Source organism: Nymphalis io, chromosome 1, assembly GCF_905147045.1.
Source record: "Nymphalis io chromosome 1, ilAglIoxx1.1, whole genome shotgun sequence".
NCBI lineage: Eukaryota > Metazoa > Arthropoda > Insecta > Lepidoptera > Nymphalidae > Nymphalis > Nymphalis io.
In genome coordinates, this window is record NC_065888.1 from 10,892,642 (window position 1) to 10,906,881 (window position 14,240).

The following is a 14,240-nucleotide window of genomic DNA, read 5'->3' on the forward strand; positions in this document are numbered from 1 at the left end:
TCGTTATGTAAAAAATATTTTCCGATGCTAATGGGAGATTAATTTGTTTTTATAGTTTTGTTTTAACCGCTTGTATTGTTTCAATATTAACTCTCTTCTGAATTGTATTTTCATTTTACGATATGCGACAATTTGTTTTTGAATGATAAATAAAATAATCAATATATAAATTAAACTTACATAAGAATCATTTACATTGAGGACTTAAATAAGTATATACAAAATAAAATTAAATATAGCTACTATTTTCATACAAATCCTTCTGATGATTGGATGGTATCTGCCCAGACGGGCTTACACAAAGCCCTACCACCCAGTAAATGTTACAATTATTTTTTTTAAAGCTACGACATTAGTATTAAATTTTCGACTGTTTTCATATTTATGTGATCTTTCTTTTAACAGATGAAGAGGTACAAAATCAGATAGCGTGGTCAGAGCATTTGGATCCTCTCTTTGTGAATAATTATGAAATCGATCCGACACTATCGTGGCAGTACTATGCCTCATCTTCGGGTTTCATGAGGCGATACCCAGGCAAGTACATTTAGAGCTGGTAAAGTTACAGAGATTCACTTTCATTTAACTTAAGAAAAGAACAAACGTAATCTCTTCATATTTTTGTAGTTATCATAAATAATTATTTAATTATAATATTTTTCGTATTAGCAATGTCTTGGCCACCTGAGGACGGCTATTCGCACCACGCGCGCGATTTCTACGACTTCAGGTCATCGAATTGGTTTGTCGAAGCTGCAACCTCGCCTAAAGACCTCGTGATCCTTTTAGACGACTCTGATGACCTCGGTTCGTCTTACCGCCGTCTCGCGAAGGCTACCGTGTCCGCCCTTCTCGACACACTCGGCCCAAACGACTTCGTCAATGTATACAGATACAGTGACACCGTATCAGAGCTACACACCTGTTATACGAAAATCTTGGCTCAGGTATGTATTTTAATAAGTAAATTCAAACAATACCCAAGGGTACTTATTAGATTAAACTAATCCGAAACATTACATACGACTATACAAGACGTATAATGATTTTGTTAACGTCCTTCTTGACTAGCCAACTGCAGTACATGCGTGAACAAATACACGTGCATTTTCAACCCCTTGCTTTCATATTTTGATAAGACGTCCGGAGAGAGATCAAGAGCAGGGCTAACGGAAGGGCTAACGACATACGTTCTGAGATACGGGAATTGTAACATTTCCATCATCCCAACTCCATCCAGCTGCTATTGAGAATTTCTTGACAGAATCCCAATCGCTTTTATTGCCTCGATTCGAACTAGACAATAAACAATCAATAATCAAAAAATCCTAACACATAGGTATGAAAACAGCAATAACATATATTAATATAAAATTTATGTAAAATATCCCATTGAATCAATCGAGAATCGTATAGAGACGGAATAAAATTGCTTACGCAAACGTATCCGTGTGGGATAAAACCAAGGATAATAATTTACATACATGTGGAATTCATCAATGCGAAGGACGGGTTATACACGTAGGTACGTTAAAGAAAAGCTCCGCTTTGATGTCCTTTTAAATAAAACCTATCTGAATTTTTCGCAAAGAAATTTATAGAGGCATGTTCAAATTTTATGGAGATTTTAAAAATAACGTATTCTAAATACATTTTATATTTCTAAGTTTAATTTTTTTTCTTCAAGTGAGCCGGTTTTTGTTTGTTACCATTCATTGAACTACGTTACACCTTTAAATGTAATTGCATTAATATGCAAATCGATTTGAATTTTTTTATATAATTTTTCGGAGTCGAAAAACGCGACTGTATTGTATATTTGACTATATTTTAGTAAAATTAGTGACAAATGCACGTATCGCGTGCCTTGCTTGTAGATACACATCTAGTAGCGCCAGCGCTGTGAATTCGCTCTAATGGACTCTATCAAAGGCGCTATAATGCAGAGATCCATTAAAATTGAAACAGAATAACTACTTATAAGCGTGGCTTTGACATTCGGCAACGATGTCACTGTGTTATGAGTAAAACATCGACCTTAATCTTAATGACTTAAAAACGGGTGTATATTTTTTTATTTATTTCAAATATAAAGATAGATAAAGTTATCTGTGTACAGAACAACAAATAAGCGGAATCATATACGTAATACAGGAAGAGCGAGGCCTACTGACTCGAGTTTTTAATACTTAATAAAAGGTCTCTGCCCTAAATATAATTTCATAAAGATTAAAATGTATTTTAAGTATGTACACTGAAATTAAACACAAAACCATAGTCGTTAAAACACTTAGACTAGGCATGTATTGTAAAATATGACTACAATACAACTAATTCTTCCAGTACGAGAGAAATTACATTATTAATCTCTTTTGAACAACTCACGTAATATGTATTATGTCAATATTACGAAATTCATACCAAGAGTTATAAAATGTTGTTCAAATGAGACAAAACTTTCTTCTTAACAAAATCAAGTAAAGCCATCAAATGTGTTATAAATTAAGCACGTAATACAATTATATTTATCTGTTTCCTCACAAAGCTTGAACTTCCTGACAGAGTTTTGACAAATGAAATGTCGTTCCTTGTGGCGTGTCACAAGATTTTCAGTTCCTTTACATAAAACGGATTACTGTAATGTTGTTATCAGAATAAAATACGTAACGTCACTATTATTTTTTGTCAATTATTATTATATCCAAAGCAATTTGAATTCTAATTCAAATGCCAAAAATTCCTTTACCACAAAAAATATACTACATTATCACAATTTTTTTCCAATTTTAAACGTAAAACTTTTCCCGTTTCTATCTCCTTACAGGAAGTACTTCACAAATACCATATTTTGAAGGCTTTAAGGGCAAAGCTTGTCAAAAATACTTACACTCTTTTCAGATTTCAAAGGCATTTTTACATTATTATCAACGAAAATTGAAAATTTGCTTTTAATAAAAAAAACTGGAGAGTTTAGTGCCGTAGAGCAGTCGTTCCGAATTAGGTTATCCTGCGTACCACTTAAAGAAACTCAAGTACCGCGTACTAGATTATATCCGACTATAGTGGGGTGAGCGAGTTTGTATATTTTCTACTATAGCAGAAATTATATAAATCTATAAATATGTTCGTTGGTCGAAAATCATCAGTATATATATTTTTTAAATGTAAGTAATAATCCAAATAGTGTGGCCATGAATGCAAATTTTAGCAAAAGATCCTCTGTCAAAACGAGACAATGCTATTAATAATTTATTACTTACAGTAACTAAATGGATATTTTCAATAGAATACGACCTATGAATACAAATGTATGTCCTAAATGTCGTAACAAAACATCTCATGAAATTCATCAATTGTTCAGTCTCTTCACGCACCTCGGTGGTGGAATTTGAAAACCAATAAGACATCACTTTTCTTAAGTGAAAAGTTTACGATCCTTAACAAAATTGATGGATGCTTTATTTAAACAAAGTCTTAAAAATGTACAAAAACTATAAGACGTGTCCTCAATATTTTCTCAAATAATAAATTAATTATAGGTATTCTTAATAAAGCGTTGCAATTGTGGTATAGACAATGTATAAATGATTGTGTTCGTGTTCACTACACGTCTCATAAGATTGGAAAGTTTCGAGATAAAATCTACGCTACGTAGAAGAGTTGGCTAGCTCGTGACAGGCGAGGTGAGGCCGCACACTTATCAGCCGAGTTGTAAAGTTCCATTCGACTTCCACGTACGCCGCCTATTCGAAATGACAAGTTCGACTTGTCGCAAGATTGGAATTACCGAACTGAAATATTATGGAATATAATAATACAGTTATATATAATGTTGTACTTCATATTTATATTAGTTTAACGTTAAGTAATTTCAAATTTATTATACAATTTTAAAACTTTTACTATATATACAATGTCCTTCATGCCTAGCATTTTCTTAAATATATTTATTATGATTATAAACGATATCATATTTAAGTAATAGTTATAACCAGTTCATAGATTTTATTTAAAACAAATATTATCTATTTATTTCCTGTTCACAAAAGCTTAGTCAATGATTGATATTTTATGAATACTTAAAACAAATTTTAATTTAAAATTACATTTTGCGATAACAAACAAACAACTAAATGGAACATTTAATGATAAGGTTTCAAAAAATGGTACCAACCGATAGAATAATTTATTAATTTGAAGAAAAAAGAAGTAATGTTTATTTCATTTGCATTGTTACTTATTTTATCTAATGTTAAATGATTAACGTTATTCTTGTAGCTTCTTTAATCAATTGTAAGTGAATAGGTTTTGAATATTTACACATAAATGTGAATGTTTCTGTTTTTGCCCCGTAAACGTTCCGTTTAGCCGATTGAGTTGAAATCTTTGTAAAGTTCTTGTTGACGCTTGTTGAAGTTTTTAGACAGTATCTGTAGTGTCATTAAAGTTCGAGAGGTAGCGCGAATATTGTTTATAGGAGCAACGCATGAGCAATAGCAAATAGCTGATTTGCTATTAAGATATATAAAATTTAAACACATACAGGACACGGAATTATTGTTTTACTAAAATAGAACAAATAACTTTGCACTTAAATTCGACCTTATAATTTTTTTCACATTGTGCCCACATAAGTCAGCAAACAGATTCTGTCAATAGTCCTTAGTTTAAAGTGAACTCGTAAATTTTCAACTGCTAGAAGACTTGCTCTTGAGCTTGAACTCTCCGCTCATGTCTATGGAAGGAGCTATAAGAGCGTAGGAATAGGAAGTTTACATGTGTTAGCGCACATACTTGTGCAGTATTTCGTGCAGTTTTCTAGTCTCCATCGTCATCATCGTTATCATCATTGTCTGTGAAAATGTGTCAGAGACATAGTAACTAACACATTACCAACAGTGAAGTAAGCTGTTGAAATGTTGCTTCCAAAAAACCATTACGGTACTCTAAATTTAAGCTCATTGCAGTTACTGTTTAAAACATGTGCTAATGGAATGATATTTCAAAGTTGTTTTCAACATTTACCGCACACGACATATAGTTTAAAAAGCGTCTATGACCACGCCCGCCGAAAAACGTATCTAAATGGATTCATGACATAAATCCTTGACCCTCTCAAAGTTTAAAGGCCAGAAGTAAGTGACTAGCTCTCAGCTATTATAGAAGCTCTCTAGCTCCAGCAAACTTACCTTAGCCTTTTACGTTAGCAATAGAAACGGTAGTCTACTTAAAATGTGGCGTATCGAAGGCATATGTTCTTATACTTACTTATGTCCCTGTAGAAAATAAACATACATTTTTTTTTATCAATCTTTGACTGTGCTATCATATGTGTGTGTCATAATGAAATTAAAATTAGAGGTCATATAGAAATATGAACGTTTTATAGAATAAAAAAAAAAATTACATTTACCTTTTACTTATTAAAAATATTAAATGTATACTTTCAATATATGAATATTAATATAAAAGCACGTGTTTCAGGCGGTACCTGAAACAATACGAGAGTTGAAAAGTGCAACGTGGGCCTCGGAGGCGTCGGGCGGCGCAGCCAATCTGACCGGCGCTCTTACCACGGCCTTTGAAATACTCCATCGGGTATAAGAATTGCTTTTGTTCGGACTGTTGCCTGTTCGACTTGTTGACCTCCTATTGTCGGCGCTTTGTAATGTAGAAAGACATATTGTTATCAATTTAAAATAGACAATTAAAAATAGACAAATGAGAACAAAAGGTTACAAAATTAAGTAGCAATATTCAAAAAAATATTTTCATTTTTAAATCGTCGTTTAATATATATATTTTTTTTAATTAAAGCAATTTGATTTTGATTTATTGGCAAATATCCTCACTTCTCACTTTCTATCAAGAGCAATTTAATATTCGAAAAAAGAAGAAAAAACGTGTTTAATTTAATGAGTGAAATAAAACGTTAACTATCAATATTTTTATATACAGTATAATCGTACTGGACAAGGTTGCCAATGCAACCAGGCGATTGCTGTGGTGGGTGCAGGCGGAGGTGCAGGCGGAGTAAAGGCCGTATTTCGTACTTGGAACTGGCCTCATATGCCAGTGCGCATCTTTACTTATCGAGTAGGTGGAGACGCTGCCTCTGGTCATAATATGAAGGACATGGCTTGCACTAACAAAGGTGAGTAAGATGTATGGTAGTTAAAAGTCACAATGTTAATATTACCATAAATATGTTACTGCTGAGAAATGGGTTTTTCTCTTCTCAAGAAGGGTTGGAGTTTATTCCACGATGCTGCTCCAATGTCGGTGTTTCATCCGACACATATTTCCACACAACTTTTTTCTTTTACCAATGAACATGAGATGAAAATACATCACTTGAAACCTCGCTTTCTCGTCTCATTACTTCCGGTTAAGTTTCACCGACAAACAATTATAACGCAAGAAAAATTACATTTTGTATTATTAAAATTATTATAGTTATAGATACAAAAACTGAAATAATGTTTTACAAGATCTTTCATGTTATTTGGATATTAGTACGTCTAAATTAGTTGTGATTTATTTTACTTCAAATTAGAAATACACATATATATCTCTTACATGATTAAATTAATAATGATATATTTCATTTTTGCCATTAGGTTTCCATGTGACGATAAACGATCACGGAGAGGTTCGTCGTAAAGTCCTGCACTTTGTGGAGGTGCTCGCACGCCCCATGGTGATGTACCAGACGATACATCCAGTGCACTGGAGTCCCGTCTACGTCGGAGGCAGGGTAAGGAATGTCTTTTACTTTATTATTAAAAAGCCTTTTAAAACATCTTTCACGGGTTTGTTGTTGATAAATCAATATGAACAATAATTATTCTGTACGAAAAAACTCGAAAACCAGCGCAGAACACGATTGTGAAATGTCAGAAAGTGATATGCAACATCGACAATAATAATTATAATATCATTTACGGCTTACCTATAAAGGCAGAAGATATATAACGTGTTTTCTATATCGGTTTTCAATGTAAATTCTTTTAGACGAGCTTTTCTTACCCGTTATGTATATTTTAATAAGCTCTTTCAGATTATTCTCATTTAACATGTTCTTTCTTAGATATTAGCGTTGAAATCTGATTAGATTAAATTATTTAATATTTGCACAATACAGAGTAGCAGCCTGGACGACGACGGGATGGGTCAACTGATGACGTCAGTCACAGTTCCTATTTTCGACAGGAGAAACCGTACGGTACATATACCTTTATTATACTAATATATTACTCATTTTCCAATAATCGAATAGCAAATGAGTTAAAATTAATGTGTTATATATATTAAAAAGCATGACTGAAACACAACGATATAAATATTGATTTTTAGCAGTGGAATAAAGAGTTAGTGGTAACCTACTAAATGGGTTCATAACGGGCATGGGTTCAAATGGGCCACCACCTGATTATGTAGGATTTAAAGCATGTAATTATAGAAATATATTTTTATAATTACTGCTGTATTCAGTAAATAAGAGATCTAATGAGTTTTTTGTCGGATTTTCTGGGTGGAATTATTGCGAAATTGTAAATGATATATTGTTATATAAAACAAAATTGATTATCACTTTTGTTTATAAAACGGATAAAGTTTATTTCAATTTGGATTTTATAAAAAAAATAGTTTATTAAATTTACATAATTTATTTCTCATAATTTTGTTTGCAATCACGCATCACATCAGTCGTTCTGTTTCTGACCAGAATCGGAATCGCTGATCATTGTTGTTCTTTTTTCAGCAAAGAGAAGCCAACTTACTGGGAGTAGTTGGTACTGATGTTCCTGTCGATCAAATAAAGAAGCTCGTACCACCATATAAGGTAACATCTTACACAGTAAAAGTATGAAAACTATTTTAAAATAAATATCTTTAATATATAATTCGATTGATCGAACTTTAACGTAATCGAATTTTTATTTATATAATAATGGCATCACTTATAACGTCAACACGTTGATTATAGATCTAGCGGTATTTAAAATATGGCATTATCTTTTTTCAGTATTCCTAATTTAAAAATGAATTCTAATAAAATAAACTATTTAAAAGGTTTTTTTCCCTCATTAACAGTTAGGAGTTAACGGTTACTCGTTTATGGTGGATAACAACGGGCACGTTTTGTATCACCCAGATCTACGACCTTTGGTAAGGCATATATATTTCTATATTGTCTTTAAAGAAATCTGTTCCAACTAATAAAAAATTGTTTTTATTGTTTTAGCACACTAATGAGGAGGTAAGAAAAAGGAATTAGTCGTATTTATAGCAAATTAAATACGTTTTTAAATGGTTTTATCACGTATCTAGTTTAGACAATATTATTAGTTTTTAAAGCGTTGTTTTCGCTACAGTACACAGAAACACTACGACCTCTTTACTCCAGCGTCGACATCACAGATGTCGAACTTCTTGTTGATTCCGATGAGAATTCGCGAGTCAATCTTACTTCTCTACTTCTTGACGTAAGTTATAAATTATGTTGTTTAACTATTATTATAAAAAAGCATTGCCAATATGTATAAATTAATAGAATAGTTAACATTTACACTTGAGTATATGATCAAAATGCTTACAAAAAAATACTTACAAATAAAACTAAATTATTAAATATACATATTATATGTCTAAAATTTATCACTTGAGTACTTTCATCTGGACGCAAAATATTTTACATAACCCACAGCTGCGACATGACATGATAGAGCAGCGCGAGGGCGAAACTGAGATGGGTGTTAAGGTGCAGTACGAAGGAATGCGAAGAGTCGCAACGCGAAGACAACGCTACTTTTACAGCCCAGTGGACGGCACGCCGTACTCGCTGGCCGCCGTACTGCCCGACGGATACGGCATGTACGAGCTGCAAGCTGAACAGGAGATAAAACATAGTCCTATAAATGGTAATTGACGGATAAAAAACAATAACAAGGAAATACAGCCAATACGTTTATTATAATATAATTATAATAAATTGAATTGTTCTCAAATATTTTAACCGTAATATTATTTAGTGATCTATACTAGCTATATTTATTTTTATTTTTTTGTCATACAGTAACAGAATACTTTAAAGGCGACAACTGGAAAGTTCATCCCAAGTGGTAAGATAATGTGCTTATTATATATGTGCTAAAAAATATTCCTTACAATTGAGAGGATGAATCACGCAAATCGCTGACTGCATCGCAGGGTATACTGCGAGTACGCGTCGACGTCGGAGCAGTCGTTCTCGTCGCCGGAGGAGCAGCTCGTGCACTTCCTGACGCGCGCGGGCCGGCCGGGCTGGAAGTGGATGTCGCTGCGCCCGCGCGCGCTCACGCTGCACAACGCGCACAAGAAGCAAGACCGGGACTCGTACTACTGTGAGCTTTACTTGCCTTCTCTTATTTAGAATATTCGATGAAAAATATTTCTTGCGCTGTCTTTGCGTCGGCCACCATGGGATTAAAATGACTAACTTATATAATTACACTAATTCACCCTCAAACGGGATCACAACAGCGTTAAGTATTTGGCGATCAAACTACTGATGAATAGATAGGTTTTACCTACCCTGGTGGGCTAGCCTTTTGCAAACGCCAGTAGCCTTTCGAGCTTCTATAGTTATCTTGCGAGCGAATAAAACTACAGCTGACAATCCTGATACGTAAACATTTTTTTCTAAGGAATATGTCATATTAATTTCAATCTTCTTTTTTTACAGGTGATAAAACTTTAATGCAATCTTTAGTACGTGATGCAATGGTAATAAAAGAGTTGGACGCTCACACTGGACACGCGAGCCATCACTCTCAGTAAGTAAAACGAAGATATATTGCATGTTTATTAGCTTTAAAACATGGATATGACAAAATCAATTTACAAAACCACTGAACCAGTGAAGTCTAAAAAATATTGTTCAGAAAATGTTCAAATTCAGATTGTGTTCGACGGAATTATTTAAATTTCGCATGCAATTCTTGCACATATAGATATTAATTAAAACCACAACGCACTTTTTTTTAATTTTATTTTGATCACTAATTTCTATGTGTTACACGAATAGCCCGATAGCGACATTAATGGCACTACTAACAAGGTAACGTAACAAAGATATCTCCATTATAATGTTTCGCATAGATAAAGTTTAGAAAATCGACGCCAACTAGAAATAACACCTAAATAATTGAGCAAATATAACAAACTGTAGATTAGAAGAAATGTGTGGTGATTACAAATCCTTAGAAGCAATTATTTTGCGTGATAAACAGGGATTTTTCCTGCGTTGTAGGCTTAAGTTGATCCCCTTCCTATCGTTTGGTATTTGTATAGATAGGTGTAACAAGGAAGTTACATTAGCGTAAATGATACTGTTTTTGCTCTTAATTTCATAGATAAAGTGTGTTTTTTCATTGCAAATTAATAGCAGCTAGTACATAATTTTAAGTGTCTACACAACGAAGACAATACTCACACGATATATTTGTTTATCAAGTCGTTATCTGCTAGCACGAAAGCCAATTGAGTCAATGTAATTGGTGTGAAAATTAGCGCTATTTAAATAAATGGATTACAGTTGTGCCTTAATATAAAAAGGGATTCGCATAATAAAGTCAAAAAATACGATTACATAGGTTGACAGACCCAATGATTGGCACTTTAGGATGTTATAAATTACTAATATCACTGATATTAGTTGATTTTATTATCTATTAATAGATTATTTTTTTATAAATGAAAAATAAATAAATAATGACTCTATTGTAGTTTTAGCACTCTTGTTTTTTTAATTATAATCACCATTTATATGTATATAGTATTATTATTTTGTTATGACTTTAAAAAAAATTATACTTGAACTTTATTGGATTTGATTGAATTAATCAAAATTATTAAAAAATATAAACAACTGTAAAACAACTTTTTTAATCACGACATTGGTGCCAATTTTGTCGTTCAGCCATACAAAAACCTTCACAACAAACACCTTTTTCGTCTTAGTGGTAATGGTAATTTGTGCAGTGCTAATATTTGGGTCCGTTAAGCTATACATATAATATTCATATAACATTCAGCCCTGAGTCGAAAACGACTTGGAGGCTTGGGTAGATTAAATGCAATTGCGTTTAAGTTTGTGAAAGCTATCGAGGACTCAGGTAATTTATAAATAATCATAATATTGTTTAATTTTTTAACAGGTTTTCTAGCTTGCTTGGAGTTTGGATTATCTTATATTAATAATATTTTAATAACTATGTGCCTTTGTTTATGACATCGTAAGGTGTACCAGTAATTTCAATTAAATGGTGTATATGCGGCATTGATAGAATAATTGATAATTATATCAATTATTCTATTTTAATACTGTTAGGAATATGTCAAATGTTTAAAAAATGCTAAATTGTCTATGGTCTCATCCCTATGACAATAAACACGTAAATAGTGTATAATAAAATAAACAACGACCAAAGCCAAACAGTAACAATAATACAAATATTACAATATTTACCATATTACCATTACCATTTACCATAGTAACGTTATATAGATCTACATATTTCTTGCGATTTTTCAAATAGCTATATATGTTGTTACACAAATATATATAAAACAGATTCTATAAATATATTATTTAATCTGTAAAAACTTCAAAAAATGCTATTACAGAGAGTAAATTATATAGGTACAGCAATGGTACACTTTATATTGATGATTTTTATTTGGATTAAATGAAAAATCTACGTAACTTCTATTATTACTGAATAAGCTGTGTATAAGCGATTTTATTTACAACAAGAATATTGTTTCAATAAAATATCATCCTCTTTGAGCGAAAATTAACTAAGTAACATGTTTAGTAAAATAAAAAAAAAAACAAAATATTTTAAGTAGGCTCTTTTATCTTGTTTAGATAATCACTTTACGAGATTAAACATAAAACAGACTTAAAAATGGCAATTTTTCTATTAAATTTTCTATTAAAATTAAAGTTTCTAACATTTGAAAAGGTTAGTTTCTATCATTATATTGACACGTAGCTCAATAGTTAATATATGTTAGTTACGTAGCTTTCGCTCAACGGGCACGAAAATATATGTACCTAAATGTGACTTGCCTAATTTGATTAATGTCATATGTAATTTTATATTTAAAACAGAATTAAGGTACGATATATGATTAGAAAGGACTATCTTTACAGACAAGGACGCTTTCACAAGTTCGTGGTGACTCTGTCTTTCATCGCAACTAGAAGCGGCCTATTGAAGTGGACTGAAAACATGAATACTTCAAGATCAGCTGATTCTTCTGAACCGTATGTATTTAATCACAAAGTAAACTGTCTCACAGCTCCGCGAAAGCCTCATCGCCTTAGGTTTGAATGCGGATACACGTGTTTCCTCATGATGTTTTCTTAATTCATTCATTTCTTCAAGTAAAAGTAAAAATATTATTAAGCACATTAAATTCAGTGCCCGAGTTTTGAATCCGCAATTCCGAAAATTTAAATTCGACGTGCTATAACCACTGTCTTGGCTATATATATATATATATATACATATAAATACTTACTTATAATACAATACTTTAAATATAGTTTTTTTATATTTTCAGACATTTCAGCGAAAAATATGCACGTGCTTATGACTCGGAATGGTATCGACGCGCAGTAGAGCATCATTCCATTGAGCCTGAAAGTTTTGTCTTCTCTGTCCCCTTTCGAGATGGTTCCGAACCAGAAGATTTTAGTGGAAAACCTCCTCTAGTGCTGGCCACTCACGCCGTGTTCGTGGAATCGAGAGGACATCGCGCCCCGGCCGCCGTCGTCGGATTACATTTCCAACTAGATTCGCTTGCGAAACATTTCTTGAACGTTACATCTACGGTAGGTTTTGTGTGGAGACGACATTTTTTATTTTAAGATTTGCTGATATCGAATATTAAAGAAATAACTCAGAAATAAAATACTTCATATGTTCACATAAATACATTATTTTCTTATTGTACATTGTAATTTAGATTTAATATGGTTCTAAGTGTTGATCCCTTATTTTCCATACATGGGTGAGATGGAAAAAAAAATGTTTTTCTTATAAGGGTGTCTTCTATTATAAGTGTTCAATATTTAATGCTACGTATTTAACGCGGTATAGATTTTTGAATTATATAAATATTGTTTCACGTTAACAGTGTACAGCGGGAAGTATTTGCAAAAAAACATGTGCTGGCGACGAACTGGACTGCTACATCCTAGATGACAACGGTTTTATAATATTATCTGAAGACGCTTCGCAGACCGGACGGTTCTTCGGACAGGTGGACGGGACGATAATGGACTCGCTCGTACAAGATAGAATCTACAAGAAAGTTACCGTACACGACCACCAGGGTCGATGCCCGGATTCAAGAAACACATTCAGTGGCGACAGTAACAAGCTGACCCCCATGAAACCGCTATCCTGGCTGGGCGGATACGTGGCTAACTTGCTCGCCGTTTGGTACCCGCTGTGGGAGACCGTACAGGCCCGACCTCACGCTCATCCGGAAGAGGAATTGGGTATGTTCGTTACATACTGAAACATCACTTTGAAAATTATTCGGATAATGAACTATTCGGGCACGAATAAAAAAACATAGTAAATAATAGAATCGAAATTTGTAATATTTTTTCAGATTACGAAGATTACGAACACGAGGATATGGAACACGAGGACGACATGGACCGGGACCGCGGCACGTACGAGATCATCATCGACGGGCTGGGCGCGGCCGAGGCGGCGGGCGGCGCGCAGCCCGTGAGCCCGGGCCCGCCGCGCGAGCCGCCGCGCGACGCCGCGCGCTCCGCCGCCGTGCGCCCCTGCGACACGAGCGCCGAGCTCTTCACGCTGCAGTCCACGCGCCTCAACGCCGCGCAGCCGCTCAAGGGGAAGCTCACCAACTGCCACAACTCCGGATGCGAAAGGTGATCTACTCGAGTAAAATCAACGCCACTCATTTTGGTACAGACGAAATTTGACGTAAATAATCTCGACCCGATCGACCTCCAGGCCGTTCAGCGTGCAGAAGATCCCGCACAGCAATCTGATCCTGCTGGTGGTGGACACGCTGTGCCCGTGCGGCGCCAAGCGCCTGGACGTGCGCGCGCGCGAGGCGACCGCCCGCAGCGCGTGTCGCCGCCCCCCGCGCGCCCTGCCGCGCCGCCGCCCGCCCGCCTGCGTGTCCTACCACCCAGAGGTCAC

At 34.3% G+C, this 14,240-nt stretch overlaps 1 protein-coding gene across 2 annotated transcripts in view; it reads left to right on the forward strand.

Annotated features, from left to right (window-relative positions):
* The window catches only part of LOC126775904 (voltage-dependent calcium channel subunit alpha-2/delta-3), a 59,258-nt gene that overhangs the window by 41,676 nt on the left and 3,342 nt on the right, over window positions 1-14,240 (forward strand). Inside the window, exons 5-24 of one of the 2 annotated variants that reach the window (XM_050498111.1) lie at window positions 406-537; window positions 670-947; window positions 5,485-5,598; window positions 5,959-6,154; window positions 6,621-6,757; window positions 7,145-7,225; window positions 7,766-7,846; window positions 8,098-8,172; window positions 8,249-8,263; window positions 8,379-8,489; window positions 8,711-8,924; window positions 9,080-9,125; window positions 9,214-9,386; window positions 9,728-9,818; window positions 10,070-10,102; window positions 12,203-12,316; window positions 12,616-12,886; window positions 13,192-13,558; window positions 13,675-13,963; window positions 14,049-14,235. In XM_050498111.1, coding sequence (XP_050354068.1) covers window positions 406-537; window positions 670-947; window positions 5,485-5,598; window positions 5,959-6,154; window positions 6,621-6,757; window positions 7,145-7,225; window positions 7,766-7,846; window positions 8,098-8,172; window positions 8,249-8,263; window positions 8,379-8,489; window positions 8,711-8,924; window positions 9,080-9,125; window positions 9,214-9,386; window positions 9,728-9,818; window positions 10,070-10,102; window positions 12,203-12,316; window positions 12,616-12,886; window positions 13,192-13,558; window positions 13,675-13,963; window positions 14,049-14,235 — 3,005 coding nt within the window. The remainder of the gene's footprint in view (window positions 1-405; window positions 538-669; window positions 948-5,484; window positions 5,599-5,958; window positions 6,155-6,620; window positions 6,758-7,144; window positions 7,226-7,765; window positions 7,847-8,097; window positions 8,173-8,248; window positions 8,264-8,378; window positions 8,490-8,710; window positions 8,925-9,079; window positions 9,126-9,213; window positions 9,387-9,727; window positions 9,819-10,069; window positions 10,103-12,202; window positions 12,317-12,615; window positions 12,887-13,191; window positions 13,559-13,674; window positions 13,964-14,048; window positions 14,236-14,240) is intronic. The other variant, XM_050498203.1, reaches the window with a different exon arrangement.